The sequence below is a fragment of the Chiloscyllium plagiosum genome, chromosome 10, assembly GCF_004010195.1.
Source record: "Chiloscyllium plagiosum isolate BGI_BamShark_2017 chromosome 10, ASM401019v2, whole genome shotgun sequence".
NCBI classification, from domain to species: domain Eukaryota; kingdom Metazoa; phylum Chordata; class Chondrichthyes; order Orectolobiformes; family Hemiscylliidae; genus Chiloscyllium; species Chiloscyllium plagiosum.
The window spans coordinates 77249975-77277359 of record NC_057719.1 but is presented as its reverse complement, the minus strand read 5'-3'; the positions used below and the strand labels follow the sequence as shown (position 1 = coordinate 77277359).

At 39.0% G+C, this 27385-nt stretch overlaps 1 protein-coding gene across 4 annotated transcripts in view; it reads left to right on the top strand.

Annotated features, from left to right (window-relative positions):
- Positions 1 to 2611: 2611 nt before the first annotated feature.
- Positions 2612 to 27385, top strand: part of LOC122553801 (polypeptide N-acetylgalactosaminyltransferase 11-like) — a 35109-nt gene continuing 10335 nt past the window's right edge. Inside the window, exons 1-10 of one of the 4 annotated variants that reach the window (XM_043698144.1) lie at positions 2612 to 2833; positions 5248 to 5556; positions 6166 to 6289; positions 6855 to 7021; positions 7297 to 7422; positions 8747 to 8996; positions 9231 to 9348; positions 9685 to 9837; positions 17109 to 17333; positions 23988 to 24092. In XM_043698144.1, the coding sequence (XP_043554079.1) occupies positions 5286 to 5556; positions 6166 to 6289; positions 6855 to 7021; positions 7297 to 7422; positions 8747 to 8996; positions 9231 to 9348; positions 9685 to 9837; positions 17109 to 17333; positions 23988 to 24092 (1539 nt within the window). In that variant the 5' untranslated portion in view covers positions 2612 to 2833; positions 5248 to 5285. Of the gene's footprint in view, positions 2994 to 3027; positions 3166 to 3371; positions 3391 to 5247; positions 5557 to 6165; positions 6290 to 6854; positions 7022 to 7296; positions 7423 to 8746; positions 8997 to 9230; positions 9349 to 9684; positions 9838 to 17108; positions 17334 to 23987; positions 24093 to 27385 lie in introns of those variants that run through there. The other 3 variants (XM_043698145.1, XM_043698146.1, XM_043698148.1) reach the window with 3 other exon arrangements.

The following is a 27385-nucleotide window of genomic DNA, read 5'->3' as shown; positions in this document are numbered from 1 at the left end:
CCCTAGTAAATTATCCAGTTGGCACGCTACTCACCTGGAAAAGCACAGCAGGTTAGGCAGCATCTGAGGAGCAGGAAAATCAACGTTTCGGGCAAAAGCCCTTCATCAGGAATACAGGCAGGAAGCCTCCAGGGTGGAGAGTTATCTCCTCGGATGTTGCCTGACCTGCTGTGCTTTCCAGCACCACACTGATCTAAACTCTGGTTTCCTGCATCTGCAGTCCTCACTTTTACCCTACTCACCTGGTACTGTACCTCCCCAAACCCCAGCACCTAAAACTGTCACTTTCCTTCATTAAATATTGTGTTTGTCTGAGATTTAGGACTTTAATTTCCAGACCACAGCAGCTGACCACTTTCACCTGATAGCTCTGTATTACAAGAGAACTGTAGAATAGAAGTATGGTTTCATGTGTCTGAAGGAACTTTTACCGAATCTTGTACTCGAAATGTGGAACTTGGGCCAGAGTAGCAATCTTCAGAAAACCTGGTCAAAATGCTACAGACAATGAGACCATATCCTCAGCTGTTCTCTGACTAAGTTCTTATGATATCATAACTTGTGATGCTTAAGCCAGTTGATTCAATCGATTCAATTGGAGCATCATGCTTGTGCAGTCGCTCTTTTGCTGTCATTATAAAAGGAGGAGCTGGGAGCATCCTACGAGCCAGTGTACGCAGGCAGTATTCCAGTTGGTTATGATGGCCTCACATATCATAGCAGACTAAAGGAATTAAAAATAGGAATTTGGAAGATTCTGCAGGGCAATTCCTCAATGCCTGGAACTCTCCACTTTGATAATTGGGAGAATTTAGGGAGTTCTGATAAAATTAAGTGATATAGTTATACTGAGCAAGTTAGATCTTCGTCAGACCCCTGCTCATTGACAACAGCTCCACCTTCAACACCATCATCCCCTCCAACCTGATCTCAAAACTCTGTGTCCTTGGTCTTAGCTCTGCCCACTGCAACTGGATCCTCAGCTTTCTGACCCACAGACAGTAATCAGTAAAGATAAGTAACTGCACCTCCTTCACAATAACATTCAACACTGGAGACCTCCAAGGATATGTCCTCAGATCCCCTACTGTGCTTCATGTACACCCACAACTGTGTTGCCAAATTCTAAATGAATGCCATCTACAAGTTTGCTGACAACACCACCATAGCAGGACAAATATCTAAAAATGATGAATCAAAAACACAGAAGTTAGATAGAGGGTTTGGTGACTTGGTGCAATGAGAACAACCTCTCTCTCTCAATGTTGGCAAAACTAAAGAACTGATCATTGACTTCAGAAAGAAAGGTGGAAAACACTCCCCTAGCTACATCAACAGAACTGAGGTTGAGAGGATCGAGAGTGTCAAGTTCCTCAGAGTGATGATAACCAACCACCTGTTCTGGACTTCAGGCTGAGGGGTGACCTTATAGAGGTTTACAAAATTATGAGGGGCATGGATAGGATAAATAGACAAAGTCTTTCCCTGAGGTCGGGGAGTCCAGAACTAGAGGGCATAAGTTTACGGTGAGAGGGGAAAGATATAAAAGAGACCTAAGGGGCAACTTTTTCACGCAGAGGGTGGTACGTTTATGGAATGAGCTGCCAAAGGAGGTGGTGGAGAAGCCCTTCCTGAAGAAGGGCTCATGCCCAAAATGTCGATTCTCCTGCTCCTTGGATGCTGCTTGACCTGCTGCGCTTTTCCAGCAACACATTTTCAGCTCTGATCTCCAGCATCTGCAGTCCTCACTTTCTCCTCAAAGGATGTGGTGGAGGCTGGTACAATTGCAACATTTAAGAGGCATTTGGATGGGTATATGAATAGGAATGGTTTGGAGGGATATTGGTCGGGTGCTAGCAGGTGGGACTAGATTGGGTTGGGATATCTGCTCCGCATGGACAGGTTGGACCGAAGGGTCTGTTTCCATGCTGTACATCTCTATGACTCTATAAGGCACAACACCTCTTATTCCTCAGGCAGCTCAGAACATTTGGCATGTCCACAAGGACCCTCGCCAACTTGTACAGATGCACAATAGAAAATATGCTGTCTGGATGCATAACGGCCAGGTATGGCAACTGTTCTGCCCAGGACCGTAAGAAACTACAGAAGATGACGTGCACAGCCCAGACCATCACAGAAGCCCACCTTCCTCCATGGACTCCATCAACATGGCTCGCTTCTGTGGAAAGGCTACCAACATCACCAAAGAACCATTGCACCTCAGTAATGACCTCCCACAACCTCTTCAGTCAGGCAGAAGATGCACAAGCCTGAACTCCAGCAGGATCAGGAACAGCTTCTTCCCAGTCTTTATTAGACTGATGAATGGATTCTCTAGCCTCAAATAATATTGGTCTTGCTAACTGCCTAGCGCACCCTTTGCAATGTAACCTTTATGCCTCTGTCGAAGTCTTTTCGATCTGCACATTCCGGCTTACAATAACCGAACGCCCCTCCCCAAGCGCCTGTCAATCACCGATCGAACGCAGCTCTCCGAACGACTGACAATCACCAATCAGTCGCCCCGCCCCAAGCGCCTCACAATCACGTACCTCTGACCCCGCCCAGAGCCGCTGACAATCACTGATCGTTCGCCCCGCCCCGAGCGTTTGGAAATGATCAACATCGTGCCCCGCCCCCAGCGACTGTCAATCGACCTCACGCCTTGGCCCTCCCGGCTCACCCAGCATACACCGGCTTATTGACGGCTGTCCCGTCCCCACGGTGAAGCAGAGGCGGGCAAAGAAAAACGCTAGCCAGCCAAAGGGTTGACCGGCGAGGCGGGTGCGGGGTTCGCGTCTGTGGCCCCTCATTATTGAGAGAAGAGTGGGTGAGTGGCGCGAGGACAACGCTGGCGATTCCGCTGAAATCTGGTGGAATGGGGGTTCGGCGCGAGCTGATTCAGTTGGAACCCAGCGCTTGCGCACTAATTGTTCCGTGGTCGGTATAAAAGGCGGAGCGGGGAGCATCCCTGGAATCAGTGGGTACAGGTGGGTTAGTTAAGAGTCCCTCGTGGCCACGCTCGCGCTCTGCGTGTGGGCACGGCTCCCCAGTCATGCATGCTCCCTGTAGTTGCTGGTGACTCCTACCTCCTCAGTGTTTGTTCTTAGAAGATTTTGAGCATTCTTTCAAGGCACTATCGAGTGGTCTTTCAGCCTGCAGGTTTTCCGGTTCCTTCTCGCTGCTCTTCACTATGTTTTAGTCTGTTGAGGGAATAGGGTGGATAAAAGTGTTGTAATCATTTGATGTAATTAGCTAGCCCCATGCAAGGCTAAAGGGTTTAATTAAGCATCATTGCTAATGTTATCTTGCTGGCTTAAAAAGGATTTGAATACTTATTTTTGAAGATGGTGTCCTAAAGTGAATATTAACAAATATTAATGTCAGGTCTGTTTGACAGACGCTGATACAACTTTAAGTTGAATATGAATGTGTTGATGCCCAGATGAGATTATTTTCCATTGTGACCCTTCCAAGATTTTCTCTTTTCTACTTTACTTTGAATTATCAAAATCTACAAGTGCATAGGGTTCTTAAAAATAATCAGAGAAGCATATATTTTATCTGTCTTATAGCATTCATCGGAACAGATGAGACAAATATAGTTGGAGGGAGCAGTAGTGTTGATGCAGTAGGGAGGCTGTAGAAGGACTTGAACAGGTTAGGAGAATGGACAAAGTGGTGGATGGAACCCAATGTAGAGCATTAAGATAATGCACTTTTACTGGCAGAATAATTGTAGACTTTTTTAGAGAGGAAAGGCTTTAGAAATCTGAAGCAGAAAGGTATTTGGGAGCCTTAGTTAAGGATATGCTTAAGGTTAACATTCAGGTTCCATTTGGAAGGCAAATTCAATGGCAGTATTTATTCTGAGGATTAGAATACAAGAGCAGGGATGTGGTGCTGAGGTTGTAGTAGACTCTGGCCAGATTGGATTTGGAACACTAAGTATTTTTTGGGTTCCTTTATTGAAGGAAAACTAGGCTAGTTTTGGAGGATAGCCAGAGGAGGTTCACAAGAGTGATTCTGGGATGAGAGTGGCAGTTGAGGAACCTGAGTCTATATTCAATGGGGTTTAGGAGGAGGGGGTGGATCTTGTTAAAACTCTCAAAATACAGAGAAGCCTGGATAGTGAATGTGAAGAATATGTATCCACTGGTAGGAGAGGCTAAGACCTTAGAGGCACAGTCTCAGAATGAAGGAATGACCCTTTAGAATGGAAGTGATTCTGAATTTTATCAGAAGGTGGTGTATTTGTGGAACTCATTGCTGCAAAAGCTGGAGGCCAGGTCATTGAGTGTACTTTAGACAGTGATTGACAGACTCTTAATGAAGACATTGTTGCTTACCAAGAGAAAGCAGGAAAATGGGGTTGAGAAATATTGGCCATAATCAAATGGTGGAACAGACTCACTAGGTGAAATGGCCTAATTCTGCTCCTGCATCTTTTGATCTTATGGAATTAATAATAGAGCAGCCAACCAGTGGAAAATTCTTAGTAACTGCAGTGAGGGCAGTGAGTTTGTGCCAAGAGTGAAAATGTCCTATCAGTGTTCAGATAAATAAGTAAAAATCTGCTTCATTGTTATTAATTGAAGGGTTTGATTTTTGTTCAACATGTTGGGAGAATCCCCTTTCCTTTGAATTTAGAGATTTGTCTCCATTTTATTTTTAAATGTTTTTTGAAGCATAGATGTTTCCTATTTACAATAAATTTGCATCTTCATGTTAATAAATGGGGTGAATGTAGTGAAAAGCTTGCTTTAAAACTCTGCGCTGAATTCAAATGTTTACACTTATCTAATGTGCAACCTGTAAGATTAACTTTTCTGGAATTTCAGGGAAATTTTCTGACATAAGAAAACTTGGAAGCATACAACATGTCTTCATGTTTGTCTTGGTTGTTTCTGAAAGAGCTATTCAAAAAGTTGTCCTACTTCCCTTTTTTTAAAAGCAGAACGTGCCTTAAAGATTCTCAGAAACTTAGTTTCTCACGGCAATAGGGTCAATAATTGTTTCTTGTCTTACTCGTACAAATTATCAAAATTTTTAAACGCGCCTCCTCTAGTGATAATTCTAGCATCCCTAATCTCTTTGCTTGATCAGCAAAAACTCCTTTGAGTTAATCTTTTTAATGGAGGATTTTTTTTTGCCTGTAGCTTCTAGTTGCTTATGCATATTTCAGTGGATGTGACATTTACTGATTTTATTCTGAATGAGCGATTTTTGTTTTATCACTTTCAGGGTAAGAAGAATGGGCCTCTGACAATGCTAGGACTATCATGGGTAGTATCAGGTTCCACTATTTCTGTTATGGATGCCTTTTTTCTTCGTTGCTTTGGACATTTCTCCTGTTCATCTATTTCAATCTAAATTGGGAAAAATATACTTTCAGTAATGTGCCCTTCCAGGGGAATCCAGGAGTAGCACAGAAATTTCAGCCTCCAGTAATACAAAGTCATAAATGGCTTCCTGAATTTCAGCAACATGGTACTCCGTTTATAAAACCCATTAATAAAGAATTGAAAGAAATTGAGCTGTCTCCTGAGTTGGGTGAGTAATCGTTTTCTCTCGAACTGAATTCTTCAAATGTAGTAATTGCAGGTATATTGATGGCAAGCTGGTATAGCTTGGTGTCTTTTTGTTTTACATGTTTGGGCACTTTTTATGCAAAATAGATGTTTTTAAAAAAAACATTTGTATCTTGAATTATTTTCTGTGGAGAATAGAAACCAGTGTGAAGTGGAGGAGAGACATCTTGAGACATGAAACAAACAACATTCAATAATTTAAAGTGTTGCGTAGTCTCTGACTGATACTTCTGGAATGTGCCAATCCATTTGGTATCAGCTTGGGAGTATAGTAACAATTTTCCTTTACTTTGACCAGGAACACACTGGTCTTACGCAGCAGTAGAATGTACTGAGACAAGATTGTAATGTCTTAAGGTTGAGTATTGTTGGTTTTCATAAAGTGTAACATTAGTGAACTGAGCTTTGTCAAAATGGCTACTTTTGAAAGAATTTGAAACACTTTTTCAAAACAGAATTTTTAAGGCTTTTTTTTTTGTTGTATGACTCTTAGTCAAGTATTTAAACATTTCAGAAATGAAATAACTTTTGCTCTAGGATTTTACTAAAGTGAAATCTCCTTACTTTTCAGGAAGGATTTTCAATGAAGCTGATCAGGAGATTCGGGATATGGGATACCAGAAACATGCTTTTAACGTGCTTATCAGTAATCGTTTAGGTTATCATCGGGATATTCCTGATACCAGAGATCCAAAGCAAGTCCTGCCTTTTCAAAAATATGAAAGAATCTGCATTGAGTTATACATGGTGCAAGAGCATTTTTTTTCAAAATATTGACTTGTTTTGAAAAATTGATTTTTAAATACAATGACCTGGATATTGGGGGTCGAGGTGGAGGGCAAAGTCATGTTCTTTGTCCTTGGTGGCTAACTTCCTCATTCTAGTGGGGTTAAAGCTTAGGTCACCTCAAAGTTGAACTTGTTTCCATTATCTGAAATTCCAGAAATCTTCAAGACAAGTGATTAGTGGGAAGTGGAATTTTTTTTTTTGTCATTGCACTTTTTAATAAAGCTGCTTGTTTTTCTCTCCATTTAATCTTTACAGATTAGATATTTTCTTCAGCAAAGTTTAAATCAGTACAGTTTATTTTGCTGCTTTCATGGATACAGAAATGTCCAGGAACTGCTAATACATTCCGAGGAATTATATTTACACTCGAAGAATGTGTTTTATGAAAGTAGCTACCAGTTTTATTCAACTAAACATTGCAGTGAATTCTGGGAAAATGTTAGTTTTATTGTAAGCTGTCTTCTATTATAGATGTAAAGAGAAAAGCTACCCTGCCGATTTGCCATCTGCTAGTGTTATTATATGCTTTTATAATGAAGCAATATCAGCACTGCTTCGGACAGTTCACAGCATCCTGGATCGCACGCCTGCATACTTATTACATGAAATTATCCTGGTGGATGACAGGAGTGATTTCAGTATGTAATTTTTTTTTCTTTTCTGGCCTCCAGCTTTTTTCCTTATTCTCTTTTTATTTTTTTTTAAAAAGTAAATAATAAATATCTAAAATGTCTATTGTCGCATTGATTTCTTCATATACTATTCTGATCTTGTAAAATCTGCTCTTGAATTTGTTTTGGTTTTTTTTTGCTTTAAAACCTCTTGGCTGGTAAAAGTAGGACTTTTTAAGTTTGCTTTGTCTTCATTTATCCCTCCCCACCCAAATTTATTATGCTTTGTTTTCTATATCCAGTTGAATTAAAAGATGAACTTGAGAAGTACATTGACAACAACCAACTTAAAAAAGTGAAACTAATAAGGAATGTAATGCGAGAAGGACTAATACGTGGCAGAATGGTTGGATCATCTCATGCAGCAGGTATGGTGCTGTGTGAAACATTTTTCTTTGTTAATGCATTTAAGTTTGCCCGTGTTGCATTCTTTATTCTGGTCAAACTTCAGGCAGATGTGAAGCTTTGCAGAACTTTTGAATATTTTTATTTGAAGTGGATGTTTGTGGTTTTTTTTCCTGCATTTGTTCAGTCTTTTGTTTCAACTTATTTTGGCCATGTTTTTGTTTCATGTGGTACAACAACTAGTCAAAATCAGTTTTTCTACAAGTATATAATCTTGAATTTTGATCTTAAACCACACTGGTTTAATACAGATGGTTGAACAAAGCTTATTTAGACATTTTTTTTTCCTTGAAGACTTTTGAATCAGACTATATAAGGAAGAAAAGATCATTCTGCTTGTTTGTTAACTCATTCAACAGTTGATATCTACCCTCTGCCTTTCATCATTAGCTGCCAACTATTTAAATAAGATTGTCAGCCACACAGATGCAGATTTTTTTTTGTTTTACCTAAAATAGCTATTCTGAGTTGCTAAGAAACATCTGCTTGCAATTAGCTGCATCTATTCCTTCTGCACATCAGTACCTGAAGGCAGATGTAATTTATTGGCAAGCACTGAGTTTACTGCAACTAAGGGATACAACAACATTGCAATCTTCCTAGGAAGTTCATTTTGTATTCAAATCCTCTGAAAGTTGTCGTATACCTGAATGGACTTCTAGCAGTTCACATTGAAGATTCACCTGGGAATCCTGAGTTGATTCCCTTAGCACTTGCATCAGCTTTTACATGGATTCATTTGGAGGGAAAGTGCTAATTTTAAAAATGTCAAGTAACAAATTAAATGTTCCTTTTCAAAAAATTCTTTTTTTTTTCCAGGGGTGTATTCTTCAGTTTTGTAGTTGGACCTCTGTGCTGATGAAAGAGCAGGTTCCCAGAGAACCTGATCACTACTTTTTCACTCCTTGTTCAGTATGCAATTTAGAAGTAGAGTTTTAGTCCCTTTTTTTTGTTTATTCATTAGCATACCAACAACTTGCCTCTAGGTTTATTGCTAACTGTGGAAATAACCTTCTGCACCACAATTCTATTTACCATTGTTAGGAGTCCTACAATGTCAGGTTATAGTCCAACAGGTTTATTTGAAACCACAAGCTTTTGGAGCCTTCTCCTTCGTCAGGTGAAGTGGAGGGTTTGCCTATTTGCCATAGGTCAAACTACTCTATATTCATTTCTGGTTTAGCTTGAACTATTGTTCTGAATTTGTCTTTGTTCAAATTTTCCTTTTTTTTGATTTTTAGCTTGGATTTTAAAACATGATTTTTATTCATTTTTTTTTTTCTTCAGGTGATGTACTGGTGTTCCTCGATAGTCATTGTGAAGTAAACGAGATGTGGCTGCAGCCTCTCCTGACTCTAATTAAGGAAGATCACCACTCTGTAGTCTGCCCACTGATTGATATCATCAATGCTGACACACTAATCTACAGTTCTTCTCCAATCGTGAGAGGAGGGTTTAACTGGGGTCTGCACTTCAAGTGGGATCCTGTGCCTGTCTCACTGCTGAATGGACCAGAAGGAGCAACTGAACCATTCAAGTACTAATCCAGTAATATTTGCTTCATTTTTTTTAAAGGGAGGATTGATCTAAAGACACTGAATGTTGTATAGAAATATACAGATTACCACATGCCAAAAAACTGTAAGATGAACTTTTGCTCACTGCCGAGTAGTCCTCCAACTAAAAAATTACTTTCTGTAGGTCTAAACGTTTGGAGGTTATTGCAATTTAGCATGTGGTTAGACTGTATTCTTTGCATTCCTTCATTCAGATCACCTACAATGGCTGGAGGATTGTTTGCCATTAATCGGGATTACTTCAATAAACTGGGACAGTATGACAGTGGCATGGATATATGGGGAGGAGAAAACCTGGAAATCTCCTTTAGGGTAACTTTCCTTGCTGCCTGCTAATTTAAAGAAATGGTTTTTTTTATCATGCAATAACTAATTCTCATTTCAAATTGACTTTCCATTCTTGACTTTTATCCTTTGACTTGCGCAAAATATTCAAAGTGACTTAGATTGTTTTTGGCTTGGTCAGATCAGTAAACACTTATTGATTTAACACTTAACTTGTAGAAATTTTGTGTTTGTGACAAAATTAAGTGATATCTGGTTGCAACTGGCTTTAAAAGTATTAACCTCCAAATACCTGGTGTTTTTGTTTTTGAAAATACCATTTTAAATACTTTTCTACACTAAACTTTATTCCTTTTGGCTCAGATTTGGATGTGTGGTGGGCAGCTGAAAATAGTCCCATGTTCTCGTGTTGGGCATATATTCCGCAAATGGCGACCATATGGCTCACCAGGAGGAGTGGATACCATGGCATATAATTCTCTGCGTCTTTCTCATGTCTGGATGGATGAATATAAGGTATATATTTACAAGGGGAATTTCTCATTATTTCTAATGAAGGGTACAAGAAACATTTAAATTGTACCTGGCAAACATCTATGGCCAGCATCTTTTTAGCAGTAACATTTTTTATTTAAAATGTTTCAAATATGTAAGGAACTTGATCAACATGGAAGGTTGAAGATTTAAGTGAAAAGGTGAGAGCTTGAATATTTTCCCCTTTTTTTTTGAAAGAAGGTTTCAAGTTTAGTGAGCTGTTCTACTAGTAATTAATAAGGAGCTTGAGGTGGTTGAGTTTAAACCCAACATTAAGCAGTTAATTTAATATTTGGTGTCCAGATGGTAGCAAGGATGAGATTCATGATTTTTTTTTTCTAGCATTCTGGACAAGCTAGATAGGATGCTACCAAAGAGAATATTTAAGTTGTTGATTGACAGAGGTTCAGATTGGGGAAAACTTCCCTACAATTAAGATATTTAATGCTTTTAGGATGAGAATAGGTAGATTAACACAAATTGAGCAGGTCTTCAAGTAATGCTAGGTGTCATCAGCATTCCATCGTCTGCACAGACATAACTAACCACTAAAAATGCACTAATCCCAACTTCCTGCACTTGACCATCCTTTGAATGTTACAAGATTGAAATGATCAACCAAATATTTTAAGGTTGTAAGGTTTCCAGCTTCCACAACTTTGCTGGCAGTGCATTATAGATTTCCACCAGCTGAGTGAAAATGTTTTTCCTAATCTTCTGAATCTTCTGCACCTTACCCTAAAAGTTTGTCCTTATGGACCCCTCAACCAAATGAAACAGCTGCCTCTGGACCTTGTCCATACCCCTCAATCTTGTTACATCTCAACCATGATCCTTCTGTCTTTGCTCAGAAGAAGAGTCCAGGCCTATCTAGTCTTTCCTTTTTATGGTTTTGTTTCCCTGTCCTGGTGAACTTCCTCAGTACCACCACTAGTGTTATTATCACCTTTTCTGTAGTGAGGTGATCAGAATTGCACACAATAGTGACACTATTGTGACACTACCAATGTTCTGTACAACTCAAACATTCACCTTGTTCTTGCTTTCATCAGTTGTGGCACAGTACAAGTTTATTCACCTGCTCTGCTGACTCTGGGATCTAGAATAATTACCCAATATTCCATTGTTCCTCTAAGCTTAGTGTCCTAGCATTCGTTAAATACTCCATCTTGTTTCTTCAAAGTGCATTACCTTGCATTTATCAGGGTTAAATACCATGTGTCACTGGACTGTCCATCTGACCAACCCATCTATATCTTCCTGTAACCTACGACCATCATCTTTGCTATTAACCATGAGAGCAATCTTGGTGTCATCTGCAAACACTTGCCTCCACATTTCCTTCTACATCATTTATGTATCTAACAAACAATAAGGGTCACAGTACTGATCTTTGTGGTACATCACTGAACACTGGCCTCCAGTCACTCAGGCAGCTACACCTGTGAATTATTGCATGATTGGTTTTTTTTTAGTGAAGTAGGTGTTAATAAAATCCTAGTTTTGGATTCCAAAGTTTTTGAAATAAACTCGCAGGGAAAAAAAATCCGAGGTTGATGTGAAATATTTTTATAAAATGTGTGGGAATGGCTACTATGACCACTTGAGCTCTTGAATCTTGAGGACAGGATTTAATTGATGTAGTAGTTCACAACGTTTCAGAGGTCTGTGTCAAATTGTTTCCTGCGTGAGCTGGGCCCAGTAATTCCTTATTACAAAGTATAAGCAGCAATCTAATTGGAGTCAAGAGGAGGGTCCAAGACAGACTGTTGCCATCAACTGGAATCCTGCTGTCTTTTTAGAAAGAAAACAGCAACTGACTTGAACTCGCCAAATTTTAGATATTGGCAATTCAGCAAACTGATTAGTCATGTGACAAACACAGGCACATCAGGCCCTGAGGGGTCATCTCATTTGAAAGGAATGATGCCAAACTGGCAATCAATTTCCTTTGTGAAGAGAGTGAGTAGGAGCATTTAGTGTTTGTTATAATATGAATTGAGGTTTTCGTTTTCTCCCAGAGTTAGTGGGAGGCAGATGGCTTGTCGCTAAGCTGCTTTTCGGCTTTAGCTGTAATACCTATACAATGCAGGGGGTTCAGAAGCATTGAAAATGTCATGTGATCAGCCCAGGCTGTTTTAAATGTCTCAAGATTATTAATCTTTCAACCGAAATCTGTAAATTTCTTCCATGCTCTCTGGCCATGTAAATTTGTTATAACCTCTGTAGAGGCCAATAACTGCATACTTTAAAAAGAAAATAAACTTGGATTTTTTTAAAAGATTGCTACTATAACAAGTCAAAGCACTATTGACTAATCAAATCACTATCTTTCATAGCTAGGTTGCATTCTAAACCAAATCACAACACAACATTCTTGTTTTCCTTAGCACAACAAAAATCACATCACAGATGTACTTTACAAATCTCCAGAGACCAGTCTAAAATGATTCTTGGCTCCTGGGGGTTTATTTCTTTTCTATATCTCGGCTTCCGACTGTCTCCTCAGTTAAGATTTTTTAACTTGAGATGATTCTTCTAGAACTCTTGGTAATCCTACTCAAAGCATGAGCCCTCTTCTGCATTCTTGTGTGGTGAACACAACATTTTGCTGACTATAACTGCCATACTTTGCCCAGATCTTGATAGACTGGCCTAGCCTCTTTGTTCAAAGGTATTCCCAAACTCCATAACATGAATTTTGTGGGCTTTTTATGGCAATAAGGATAAATCAGCATTTGAGATGCCACCTCTCTAGCAAGTAAATGGGAAACTTAGTGTACCTGCTTACAAAATACTATCAAAAGTGTGGTGCTGGAAAAGCACAGCAGGTCAGGCAGCATTTGAGCAGAAACATTGACATTTTGGGCGTAAGCCCTCAGGCATTTCTGATAAAGGGCTTATGCCTGAAACATGATTTCTCCTGCTCCTCAGATGCTGCCTGATCTGTGGTGTTTTTTTTTCCCAGTTAAATGATCGATGCCCCCTTTTAATCGCCTAGGAAAAACCCAGGCTTGTCGGGTGGACTTTAGAAACTGTGACATGACCCTTTCATTTTTCTAATTTTTTTAAAAATTAGACTGACCCAAAACTTAATCATCTTAGTGCTCATAATTATGATCAGATTTGTATTCTATTTAGTCAGTCTTTTCTGATATATTACACATCAAAAATGACATGGATTATTTCAGTATCAACGTGTTAAAGATATGAGCACAAATACCTTTATTTATTTACATTCTAATAACAATTACTATTTCAGTAACTAAGAAGCCAGATGTAAAATGTGAACTGTATGATATATGAACTGTTCCCAAGTGTCTTTAACAGTAGTTTTGTCTTAAGAGTAGGCATGGTTTTCCTAAATCTTCAGTTTCCTATGATTTTTGTTCTGGTACTTATATATTTAAAAAAAGACAAATGTCATCACCTTAAGATTCTTTTTATAGAATAATTTCAGACCAAATGAACTGTTTGAAATCCTGACCATAGGAAACCACACTGAGAGCAAAATCAAAATTTCAGCTAGAATAAGGTTTCCTATTTGAGCTACTGGTCAAATTATGTAATCCTATCTTGCTATAACTTATTGGGTTTTTTTTTAACTTTAGGTTAGCAATACCTTCAATCTAATATGCATTGTCCTTTTTTAATCTGAAGTGGTGTATTTCACTTTAGAAAGATCAACAAATATTCTGTTTGAAACAAGCTGATGTTCTACCTATGCATGGTTGGATAAGATTTTATAATCCTGTGGGATGAGAAATTCTACAGAAAGTATCTGCTCCCAAGCTGCTGCTAACCCGCAACACTAATGTTTAATAAAATGACCACATGTGACTGAGCAGTACTCAATGTGCAAGGTTTCTTTGCTTATATTTAAATTGTAGGAAAGATTAATAGATTACCTCTCCATCTCAACTAGTCAACTGTAACCTGGATGAACAAAATTTGTTGGTTTAGGTCACTAATATATTAATATCTTCAAGTTTTCATTAGCACATGTGTTCATGGAATAATATTTGCATGCCAATAGGATGACTAGCAGACTTGAAATTTGCTATTTATGGAATAGCATTTTTTGAACTTTATTTTCAGCGCTTTTTAAATTTGATTTTGATTTAAGGTATTAACATTTTACACGACTGGGTGGATAACCGTCATCCTGTAGTCTGAAGCTATAGCTTGTGATATAAACAAGCATGATCTGACATCCTTACCCAACAGGTATTTCTAGCTGGGATTTTTTTTTTGGTATAGTGATTTTTACAACCTAGAACTTTTGGTTTCATGACCATCCAGTTTTGGATGACTTGTCCAAGCAGCTGGTACTGCTGTCACAGACGAGAATAGCTATGTCACTAACTGGGATCAATCTTGTCTTTATTATTAGGAAGCTGCCAATAAAAGCCCTGAATTTATTTCTAACTCAGTTTTTTTTGTTTTAACTTCATTTTGTAGTGATGAACTGAATTGGTTTAAGTGTAAACCCCAAGATATCTGCTTAAAATTATTTACAGTTGTGGTTTTTTTTTTTGAGACTAATCCCCCAAGTTCATTTCCTTGGCCTGTGCATGCGATGTCTTAAAGTTTTTGCAATGTATTGTCCTTTTTTTTTATTCCCCTGTATGTTACAAGGGTATATTGCACAAAATATAAGCAATTGATCATTAGTCTGTCCATCTGTCCGACCTACCTACCTACTGAAATAGTACTAAAACATGATGAGTGCTGTTGAAATGTTACATGGAGCTTTTAGAATTGAAGGAAGCCAGAGGCTTTGACCAGTTCTTGACTTACCTTTTAAATTCTGTCTCAGAGGTCATAAATGGAAACCAAATTTGAATATAATGCTTTATTGCAATCTTTAATTACAAATAACAACATGAATTTCATGTAGCTTTTGTTGGAGGGGTTGTGAAATGAATTGTAAGGACATTCCCTGGATACAAGAATATCTAGGATATAGTCAGGATAGATCGAGCGAATCCTTACAGTACAGTATAAAGGCAGTAGGAGTATACTTAAGAGAGAAATCAGGAGAGCAAAAAGGGGCTCGTGAGATAGCTTTGGCAAATAGAATTAAGGAGAAACTTGGGCGGCACAGTGGTCAGCACTGCTGCCTCACAGCGCCAGAGACCCAGGTTAAATTCTCGCCTCAGGCGACTGACTGTGTGGAGTTTGCACATTCTCCCCGTGTCTGTGTGGGTTTCCTCTGGGTGCTCCGGTTTCCTCCCACAGTCCAAAGATGTGCAGGTCAGGTGAATTGGCCATGCTAAATTGCCCGTAGTGTTAGGTAAGGGGTAAATGTAGGGGTATGGGTGGATTGCGCTTCGGCGGGTCGGTGTGGACTTGTTGGGCAGAAGGGCCTGTTTCCACACTAAGTAATCTAATCTAATCGGGTTTTTACAAATACATTAAGGACAAAAGGGTAACTCGGGAGAAAATAGGGTCCTTCAAAGATCAACAAGGTGGTCTTTGTGGAGCTGCAAGAGATGGGGGAGATGCTAAATGAGTATTTTGCATCAGTATTTACTGTGGAAAAGCATATAGAAGATATAGACTGCAGGGAAATAGATGGTGACACCTTGCAAAAAGTCCAAATTACAGAGGAGGAAGTGCTGGATGTCTTGAAACGCATAAAGGTGGATAAATTCCCAGGACCTGATCAGGTGTACCCTAGAACTCTGTGGAGAGCTAGAGAAGTGATTGCTGGGCCTCTTGCTGAGATATTTGTACCATTGATAGTCACAGGTGAGATGCTGGAAGACTGGAGGTTGGCTAATGTGCCACTGTTTAAGAAAGGTGGTAAGGGCAAGTCAGGGAATGATAGACCAGTGAGCCTGATGTCAGTGGTGGGCAAGTTGTTGGAGGGGATCCTGAGGGATAGGATGTACATGTATTTGGAAAAACAAGGACTGATTTAGGGATAGTCAACATGGCTTTGTGCGTGGGAAATCATGTCTCTCAAACTTGATTTGAGTTTTTTTAAGAAGGAACAAAGGATTGAGGACAGAGCAGTTGATGTGATCTATATGGACTTCAGTAAGGCGTTCGACAGGGTTCCCCATGGGAGACTGATTAGGGTTAGATCTCACTGAATACAGGGAGAACTAGCCATTTGGATATAGAACTGGCTCAAAGGTAGAAGATAGAGGGTGGTGGTGGAGGGTTATTTTTCAGACTGGAGGCCTGTGACCAGTGGAGTGCCACAAGGATCGGTGCTGGGTCCTCTACTTTTTGTCATTGACATAAATGATTTGGATACGAGCATAAGAGGTACAGTTAGTAAGTTTGCAGATGACCCCAAAACTGGAGATGTAGTGGACAGTGAAGAGGGTTACCTCCGATTACAACCAGATCTTGACCAGGTGGCAGATGAAGTTTAATTCAGATAAATGTGAGGTGCTGCATTTTGGGAAAGCCAATCTTAGTGGGACTTATACATTTAATGGTAAGGTCCTAGGGAGTGTTGCTGAACAAAGACCTTGGAGTGCAGGTTCATAGCTCCTTGAAAGCAGAGTCGCAGGTAGATAGGATAGTGAAGAAGGTGTTTGGTATGCTTTCCTTTATTGGTCAGAGTATTGAATACAGGAGTTGGGAGGTCATGTTGCGGTTGTACAGGACATTGGTTATGCCACTGTTGGAATATTGTGAGCAATTCTAGTCGTCTTCCTATCGGAAAGATGTTGTGAAACTTGAAAGGGTTCAGAAAAGATTAACAAGAATGTTGCTGAGGTTGGAGGATTTGAGCTATAGGGAGAGGCTTATCAGGATGGGGCTGTTTTCCCTGGAGCGTCGGAGGCTGAGGGGTGACCTTTATAGAGGTTTACAAAATTGAGGGGCATGGATAGGATAAATAGACAGGTCTTTTTCCTGGGGTTTGGGAGTCCAGAACTAAAGGATATAAGTTTAGGGTGAGGGGAAATATTTAAAAGGACCTATGGGGCAATGTTTTCATGCCGTGGGTGGTGCATGTATAGAATGAACTGCCAGAGGAAGTGGTGGAGGCTGGTACAATTGCAACATTTTAAGAGGCATTTGGGTGGGTATATGAATGGGAAGGGTGTGGAGGGATATGGACCAGGTACTGGAAGGTGGGACTAGATTGGGTTGGGATATCTGGTCAGCATGGGTGGGTTGGACCAAAGGGTCTGTTTCCATGTTGTACATCTCAATAAACAGCACCTTGATTTGTTAACACTTTTTTGTCTGTTTCCTTCTAAAATGCATAAGTTATTTTCCATTTTCAGGAACAATACTTATCCTTAAGACCTGATTTGCGGAAACAAAATTATGGTGACATTAGTGAGCGTTTGGAACTGAGAAAGAAACTGAACTGCACATCTTTCAAGTGGTACCTGGACAATGTATATCCAGAGATGAAAATTAATGGACTAAATGGAAAAGCCAGAATGCAACAGCCAATATTTATGAACAAAAATCCTAAACGGTCTAAAATACTACAGCGGGGAAGGGTAAGATTCAACAGACCTCAGTTGATTTATAAATAAAACTTTTGACTTTTCAGATGCTTCCATGATATGATACATTCCTGTGTATTTTCTGTAGAATCCGATGCAACTAGGGAAATTGGAACAAGATCCAGAATGTTCAACTTAGTTTGGTTGCTTGCTCAGTGAGAGTTGCTTATTCCATTTCACTTTTTTTAAAAAATCTCTGAATCAGTTTTTTGGAGGTGATTTTGAAAAATAGCTATAAAACTACTCAGATTAAAGATTTCAATTTGCATTTAAGCAAATTCTAGGGTCTCTTCATTCTCCTCTGCTGCCTTTTGTGGATCTTCACCTGCTGCTTCCTCAGGCTTGGCTGCTGATCTTGCTGATGTTGAATTGTTATCTTTACTTCAAATGCAAAGGCAATGCAGAATGTTTTAACTCCCAGCATACTATTTGTGTCAATGCCATAACAGAATCTGTCAGGAACTGAGAACAGCATTTCAGTAACCGGTATACCTGAGCCCTCACGTCACTGTTATACCTAAACTGTATGCAATGAAGGCTTACTAAGGAGGCCAGTGCTATGCCTTGGTAAAGAACTCCGATGTATTTAACCATATGTAATTGAACATAGCGTGAACACTCTGGAGTAAGGCGTTGTTACAGCCCCTTCCCTTGAAAAGGCACCTTGCACAGAACATGTCTTTGCATATTTAATTACAGTTCAAAGGTGAAAGCTGTGGAACATGTTTTCAAAGTGTTAGCCTGATTACATCTTAGTTGATTAAGAGGCCACTAGTATGGACAATGCATTTGTAATGATTGCTTGAGGCCACAATTTTTAACATTCATTCTTAGACAATGGAGGAACCTGGTAATTTAAAATGATGCCAGATGGATGGCATTCCTGAATGGCACAATTAAAATCACAATGAGAGGCCTGCAATTTGGAAAAAAAAATTCATTCCAAGGGTGGTGGGGGAACAGTAGCTTTGGCATGTGATTGCAACCACTTGGTTTTGGATCAAAGTTGGCAAGCTTTCAACTTCATGTTCTTGTGACTTGCAAGCTCTACCTGAGACACCATTTGGTTTTTAAATATATAATCACTTTTTTTTTCATTTGGGTTTTTTTTGCTTTGCCGTTCCTGTCACCCTGATGTTTGTTTTCAGCACTCTTTTTTTGTTTTCTCTTCCTCCTGTCTCACTAACTGTAAATTTCCATGTCCTCATCACTCTGACACTTGCCCCATGTATAAGCCAGTGTTAGATTTCACAGATCACTGTTCCTAAGGTTCTCTTTCTGTCATCTATGAAACCCAATCCTTGAATTGCTTTCTTTTGTAGATATTCCCTAAGTTACCTCAGGGCAATGAGCCCATCTTATGTGACTTTCCTTTTCTCCCTCTCGCACATACTGTCTTTGCACAAGACTAGCTCCAAGAATGGACCATGCCCCATACAAATGCCTCAACAGCAGTCCAACTGATTAGGTATAATTTATGACCGACCAACCGTGTCCACACACTAGCAGGACCAAGACCCTGACTGTAGCCAACTCTCTGCCATAGAATTTCAGAAGTCCATTGATCCACCATCATCCCACTAAGGGCTGTTTCCTGTTGCTTTCAGAGGTAGTAATTTTGGTTGAAGTGCATGTGGTGTGTTTACTACATAGGCTGCTGACAATATGCTATAGTTGGACACTGACCGTGTAGTATCAGTGATTTATGTCCATCCCATTGACTCAGTGACCAGCTAACAGCCATAAGATTCCTTCTGTTGTGTCCTCCCCCTGTACACAGTAATTTGACAGAAGTTAGTGGCTGTCCGAGTTCCAAAGTCATGTTGCGGGACAGAAATAGTCGGAGTAGGCATTGTGATGAGGCTGCTAGTTTATCCATGTCAGTACTCCAAATTGAGTATGCAGGATGCTGTAGCGAAGGTTGGGACAAGCAGTCGTGAGTTGCAGCCATCAAATACTTGCTCTGATTTTCTAAGTTGAACAAGCTTTATGATGGAGATGGGGAAAGCTGATTAGTATTCAAGAGGATTCTAAAGTTTGAATTTTAAACCTTGAAGGAAAATCTGTTTCCTCTTCCCTCTTGATGTTGAAGTTCTTTCTTTCTCCTGTCTGTTTATCCATACCCCTTCAGGAAGGGGAAAGTTCAGATTGGTTTTACCTGACTGAGCTTTGTCATTTTGTAGTATTCTGTACAGTTTTTTGTTTTGAATATGGGATAATTGTTCCTATTTATAGGTGCAGTGGAAAATACTGGCTTTAGACTGTGACTTTTTTCAGAGCAATCACTCAGGACTCAACATTAACATTTTTTCTCTTTTTTATTTTGAAACAGACTTTTAAATCCAGACCTGCTGAGTTTCTCCCTTTATTTTCCCCCTACCATCCATTGTTACCAAGTGTTTATTATTCCCACAATTGTCTGTAACACAATACTAATGGATGTTGTTTTTTTGATTTAGACTATTATCATGATTATACTGGGATAAAGTAAGATTTAATACCACAATCATTTGCTGGAGGGTGGATGTTTAATTTTGATTCTTCATTGGTTGAAGGGATGATATTAAAGTGTTGTTGGTCCTGTGTGTGAACTATTATTTTAATGTCAAAGTTACTGCACCTCCTGTTATACACTCTCTATCCTTCACTTTTTTTTAAATTAGACATCATTCAAATAGTTAGTCATTTTTCCCTAAACTGCTTCCTTTTTTTTTTTCCTCAGCTAGGCTGTTTGGATACTATGAAACCAATTGTATAGGGTATTTCTACTGTAAATCAGAATTACTATGTACACACAAACAAAAATCTCAGTTTAAGTATACCTACTCAACACTTTAAATGTATGAAAATAAAGTGCATTAATACATTTTAAAAACTGGCTGTATCCAAGTGATAAAGTACTGTTGAAAACTGTAACTAGGAGCATTTGGCATACTTTTAACTTGTTTGTTTGAAATTGCCTATAATACCTTCTCTAAAACAAGACCATCCTTCTGGAGTAGTATTAGATAATTTTAGTTAAAGTGGCAGATTAATCTTAAAAAGCAAAACAAATCAAATTCCTCTTTCATATAATGCAAGGAAGAGAAATAAAACGGTTAATAAAATTGCACTACCTCCCAGCACCAGTGCCCTGGCTTTGATTCCAGCCTCTAGTAGAAATTCTGTCTGGGTGGAGTTTACATGTTCTCCCTGGCTCGTTGTAGGTTAGGTAGTGTGGCCATGCTTTTTAAAAAGAAAACTTGCTGTGTATTAAGTTTAAAAATCTCACAACACCAGGTTATAGTCCAACAGGTTTAGTTGGAAGCACACTAGCTTTCGGAGCGACAATCACCTGATGAAGGAGCGTCGCTCCGAAAGCTAGTGTGCTTCCACCTAAACCTGTTGGACTATAACCTGGTGTTGTGATTTTTAACTTTGTATACCCCAGTCCAACACCTGAATCTCCGAATCATTGCTGTGTATTGTACAGGTTATGTGGGAATCTGCAATTCACAAAAACCAATATCACTTGCAACCAAAGTGGAGGCTGCATTTATCTGTGTAGATAGACTTTAAGCTCAGCTAGATTGCTGTATACCTCAAGTTTAAAAACCACACCACACCAGGCCAACAGGTTTAATTGGAAGTGCTAGCTTTTGGAGCGCTACTTCCTGCATCAGGTGATTGTGGAGTACACTGCTATAAATTCTGTGTCTTATAATAAAAGTTTAGTGTGCTATAACTGAAATTACACATTGAAAAATACCTTGATTGCTTGTTAAGTTTCATGTTAGTTTCACTTCTTTCATGTGTAAATCACAAAAAACTTTTTTTAAAACAAGTTTACATTCTTAGGTTAACCTAGTGTTGTGATTTTTTAACTTTATACACCCCAGTCCAACACCGGCACCTCCAGCTGTTCATTCTTTTTGAATGACCTCCCCAAGTAGGAATTGTTATGACTTTGACTACAGGAGTGCACTGGAAACCAAGCTCTACTGCACAAAGTCTGTCTTTGCCAACAAAAAATGGTCCATTTGTTTTTCCTTATCTTGATGTTTTCTTCAATAAATTCAAACATAACTCTCCTTTATCAGAAACAACCCTATGCTTTAAAGATGTAGCAAATTGGTTAATTCTGCATGGCAGCTTGATAATTAACTACATTTCTCTTTTAATCCTAACACATCCACACACTTTTATAGAGACAGAGTTGAGACACACTGCTTTGTGGGAGTCTTAAGATAAAAAGGCTGTTCCTTAACAATAAGATCACATTGCTGTCAGCTGGAAAACAATGGAAAATCAGTCTGGGTAGCAAGTCGGATTATGGGGCTCAAGATTAAGTTAACAGTTTGGTTTGAGGAGATCGGAGATATTAATTCCCGGAACTATCCTTGGAGAAATATTTCATCAAGATATTAGGGACAGCACGGTGGCTGAGTGGTTAGCACTTCTGTGCCTCAGCGCCAGGGACCTGGGTTCGATTCCACCCTCGGGCGACTGTCTGTGTGGCGTTTGCACGTTCTTCCCCATGTCTGTGTGAGTTTCCTCTGGGCGCTCTGGTTTCCTCCCACAGTCCAAAGATGTGTAGGTTAGGTGAATTGGTCATACTAAATTGCCTGTAGAGTTAGGAGGAATGGGTCTGGGTGGGTTACTCTTTGGAGGGTTGGTGTGGACTAGTTGGGCTGAAGGGCCTGTTTCCACACTGTTGGGAATCTAATCTACTGCAAAGGTTAACGTTTAGAGAGAGATGGCATTGCTTGGTTATAATCTATGCACAGTATACCCATACATCAGAAAAAGAAGCCAGATGTAATGGGGCAGTTGCTAAGCAACCTTCATCACTCAGCACCTTCCAAAGCAATCTCTTCAATTAGTAATTAAAGTCATTTAAGACCATTTTCTCCTGAAGTCACTTGGCTTTTTGTAAATTTCAGACAATCCCTAGTTTTTTTGATTTTCATGTTCCCAAAAGTCATAGTAAACCACTTAACTTGAGTGGGTTATAAAAACCAGTAAAAATCAGGTAACATCTGCAAATACAAAATAAGTTAATGGCCTTACATTGACATCTTTGTTGCAGCGGGTTTAATCAAGTCTGGAAGTGATGTATAGCTAGAGACATCCAATCATGTTGCTGACTAAAAACAAAAGGAATTTTCTTTCTGGCCAGACACTTGATATGACAGTTTGTTTGCTGATGCCTGTGGTACTTTCAGTTAGAAGCCATATGAATACATTCAATCAACATTCTACATGGTTTATTTATGTACAGATAGCTTCTGGAGATATGCCCAAGCTAACCATTAAAACATTCATAACATGATGCAAAATTCAACTCTTTGGGCCATGTGTCCCCAAGCATACCAGAACTCGCTGTTTTTCGCATATTTAATGACTTTATCTTGGGCGTACATTTGAAGTTCACAGCCAAAACAAAACTTGGAATTATAGTAAACATTGAAGAAGGTAGCAGTAGCTTCGAGGAGACACAGACTGGTAAAGGAAAAAAAAATGAACAAGCTAAATTGGTAGAACTTCGGGGAGCGCCTGACTAGAGATGAGCACCATATTCCAATAACACTTAAATTTACACTGTTGTCAGGAAAAACTTCAGGTTAAGAAGTTAAATAGTTGGCATCACTGTCAGGGTCCCAAGGGAACTTGTTGATTTACGTCTACGAAGATACCAAATTTATACATCACCTAATTCAATGTTTGCCTATTGAACCTAACCCTTTTGAAGATTGAGATCCTGTGAAACATGGTGTTTTAAGTCTTTACATTGCGATGACCAAAATAATTTGCTACCATTGTTTCAATATTTTTCTGCCCACAGATGAATTTCATTAACTGTTGTTCAAAATGACGCTGCTAATACAGTTCAAGTCCCCAGAGCAAACAGTTATTGCAGTCCGTGACCTTGTCTAAAAGAATGCAGAAATAAGACGTTATTTTTCTTCGTGTCTTGGAGGTGTTTATCAAAACTGATATACGGCCCATCAGGCCCTTAATTAAAAATTACATTCCTTTTAATGATGTACTTTTTCTGACACATTTTCATGTCATTGTAGGAGTGGAGAAAGTCAAGTAATTGGTCTCTTTTCATGAAAGATGTATGACAAGGTGGGAGATTGGTTTGGGGGAATAATATGGACGTCATATGTTTTCTTTTAAAGTGTGATTCTTTGTAACCGCTTTAATTCAGAAACTTCAGATATCTTTAGACCCAAGTATCTCTTGGAATAATTTAGTTAAATATTTTGGAAATGCAAACACTGCTGACATATTATTTGGATAACTAGAAGAAATTTTATATCATTCATCATGTGTATTATGCTTTGACTGAATGTTTAAATTCATGCTATTTTCCAATTTTCTCACTGTGGTTAGACCTCCTAATGTTGCTTGGTTATGTAGAAATGGCCCCAAGCATTCCACTCTGGAGATGTTGCAGTATATAAAATAACAAAATGAGGTATAAAATCCAGATTATAGGGGAGTAGTTATCTTTTCTAAGTAGATACGTCATTTAGGAATTGCAGTGTTTACTTGGATATAGGCTGCACTTCAATCCAAATTAGATTGTCTATGAGTTCTTGCTTTACATTGCAGAAACCTTAAATGTGGAAATAATATATTTGTTGTTTTGTGTGTCTGCAGCTGTACAATTTACAAACCAGCAAATGCCTGGTTGCCCAAAAATATCCTGATCAAAAAGGAGGGATAGTGGTTGTTAAAGAATGTGATTGGACGGATTCAAATCAGGTGAGCAGCTGTTCTAAGGTTTATTTCGCTAGTAACCTACCGTGAAGGTGGATTAGTCTTGGTTCACATGAGTTTTTTTGAACTCTAACTTCAGGATGAAATTTGCTCCAAGTTCAATGTCCAAACCTTTTTGTTAAAGTCAACCTGTAATCCTAATTACGTTAACACCAGGACAGCAACCTGGAAGTACCGTCTTCCCACCCCACGTGACTTGAAATTTAATTTGAAAACATTTGGCCATTGGGGAGGTTCAGCTGTTCACTCGGAGTTAAAGCAATGTTAAACTATGATACACACTTTGACAGGATTTATATTGCAGGAAGACATGGTGTTTTTGCTTCTACTTACAAAAGTGATATGAACCATTGTTTCCTCCATTAGTTTGGTTGGTTTGATTGTAATGGGATGGATAAATTTATTGTAGAGTTAAATTTGTCATTTTTTGGACTTTTATGCTGGTAAAAGTCACTTTTGCATTGCTGTCAGCAAAGCAAATCCCAAACTGTCTCCAGAAACCTAAGAGGTAAAAACAATGACTGCAGATGCTGGAAACCAGATTCTGGATCAGTGGTGCTGGAAGAGCACAGCAATTCAGGCAGCATCCGACGAGCTGCTCGTCGGATGCTGCCTGAATTGCTGTGCTCTTCCAGCACCACTGATCCAGAAACCTAAAGGCAACTGCAATGAGTATGATGAAATGATAACAATTGCAGAGACATGGCTGCAGAATGACATGAATTAAACACTGAATATTAAAGGGTAAATGATGTTTTGGAAGAACAAGATGCTGGGAAAAGATGGAGATACGACTTTGTTAATTGATCATGGTAATACCTAATGGAAAAGAATGATCTAAGTTTAGGAAACCAGGATTTAGAAGTGGTGTCCTAAACTGAAAAATTGAAGAGGTTACTTAGAGTGGTGTATAGGTCCTCGAACAATAACTCGATGGTAGGATTTTTAAAGAAGTAATGGGAACGTGTCAGAAATGTTGTGATTATGGATAACATCAAATTGCTTTTATTTCGGCATGGTAATGATTAGTGGTAAGCCAGAAAATTGGAACATCTTAAAAGACAGCAAATAAAATAAAGAGGGAGTAGATAAACTTGGAGGGTAAAATTGCAATTAATATCAAGAAGGACAGCAAGAAGCTCTTTAAAGATATAAAAATGAAGAGAGAGATCAAAGTCAGCATTGGTCCCTAAGAAAATAAGGCAGGGGAAATAATAGTGCATCAGAAAATTAGAGGTGTTGAATGAATATTTTACATTAGTATTCACACTGGAAAACACCTTATGATATTCAAAACTTACTAAATCAGTGGGCAGTAGAAGAGGGAATAAATACAATAAATATCACTGAAAATGCAGGGGTAAAATGGGCCTGAAGATCAATGTGTTATGGTCCTGAGAATACATTCCAGGACATTAAAAGAACTGGAGATTGCAGATGCATTGGTAGTCATCATCCAAAATTCAGGGATTCTTGGAAAAATCCTAGACTTTATTTAAAAAGGAAAGATTTCCAAAAAGGAAGCGAAGGTCAGTTAGCTTAAGATGGGTAGGTGATGGCCTCGTATTGCTGCACTGTTAATCCAGGGACTCGGGTAATGTTCAGGGGACCTAGGTTTGAATCCGACCACAGCAGATGGTGGAATTTGAATTCAAAAAAACAAAATCTGGATTGAAGAGTCTAGTGATGACCATGACTTCATTGTCAATTGTCAGAAAAACCCATCCGGATAACTACAGCCTTTAGGGAAGACAAGTGTTATCCTTAACTGGTTTGGCTTACAATGGGACACTAGGTGCACAGCAATGTGGTTAACTCTTAACTGTACTCTGGGCAATTAGAATGGGCAATAAATTCTCATCCTGCGAATGAATGAAGTCTTATTTGGAAATGTCTATTATAAAGAATGTAATGGCAGACCATTTAGAATACATATGATTAAACAGAATCAAAAGAGAAAGTCAAATGTGGCAAATTTCTAAGAATGTTTTTGAGGAGATAACAAGCAGGATAGAAAAGAGGAAACAGTGGATAGAATTTTACAATTTATTACAATTATGCAATTTAGGTTTTCAGAAACATTTGGTAAGTGTCACATGTTACATCACTTAAAAAGATAAAAACCCGTGGTGTTTGAGATATTAGCATGGAAATAAGACAAGAGTTGGGATAAGGAGGGCATTTTTATGAAGACAACCTTTAACTATTGGAGTTTCACAGGGATCAGTGCTGGGCCCTCAATAATTTACAATATACTGTTGAGACTTTTTTTGGTTTGGAGCAATGAACTGTGAGCTGAAAACTGAAGATGACATTGGGACTGTGAAGCAGTTTGTTTTTTATTTTAAAAGAACAGTTTCTGACCTGTTTGAGGCCAGGCCTGAATGTTTAATTGCAGGTTGATTTTTGTTAAAAGTGCTTTTTGACTCCAGAGGAATCTAATGTTCAAACAGATGACAGATATTGAATGTTAACTGGGCCTTATAGGGATACAGCCAGTTTAAAAAAAACCCAAAGCTTGAACTTTTTTTTGGACTATATTGGGCCAGAGCATTGTGCCTTCAAAAGCTACATGTTTGAAGTTTGATTGCTTCTTGGTTAGCCTCCCATTATCAACTTCTTGAAAGTTCGAACAACAGGATCTCAGTGAAAAGTGAATATTCCTCAGAATCTACTGGCAAGTGTTTACATACATTGGTGTCTTCAGGAAACCAAGCAAGACACAGTCCCATATGCCTGAAAAGATAAGGGTCATGGAGTCTACATCAGTACGTCTCATTTATTTCTTTTGATTTATTCCTTAACTGTGTCTATTTCTCTGTCGAGAATTGAAGACGACTGCAAGATATAAATCTAGGGGTTAAGTATATTACCTTGTTGCTTAACTTTGCTCTGGCAAATCTACTGCATTATTAACAAATTGCTAAATCTTTTTATTTAAGCTATAACCCTGATGTCTGGTATCAGTTATTCAAAGTCTGGGACGGAACCATTAGGGTTATTGAAAGTTTTAAATGACAGTGTTGCAAATACAGGGATAGAAAGGCTGATTGGATTTATGCTTAAAAATGTGTCGCTGGAAAAGCGCAGCAGGTCAGGCAGTATCAAAGGAACAGGAGAATCGACATTTCGGGCATAAGCCCTTCTTCAGGAATGAGGAAGGTGTGCCAAGCAGGCTAAGATAAAAGGTAGGGAGGAGGGACTTGGGGGAGGGGCGTTGGGAATACGATAGGTGGAAGGAGGTTAAGGTGAGGGCGATAGGCCGGAGAGGGGGTGGG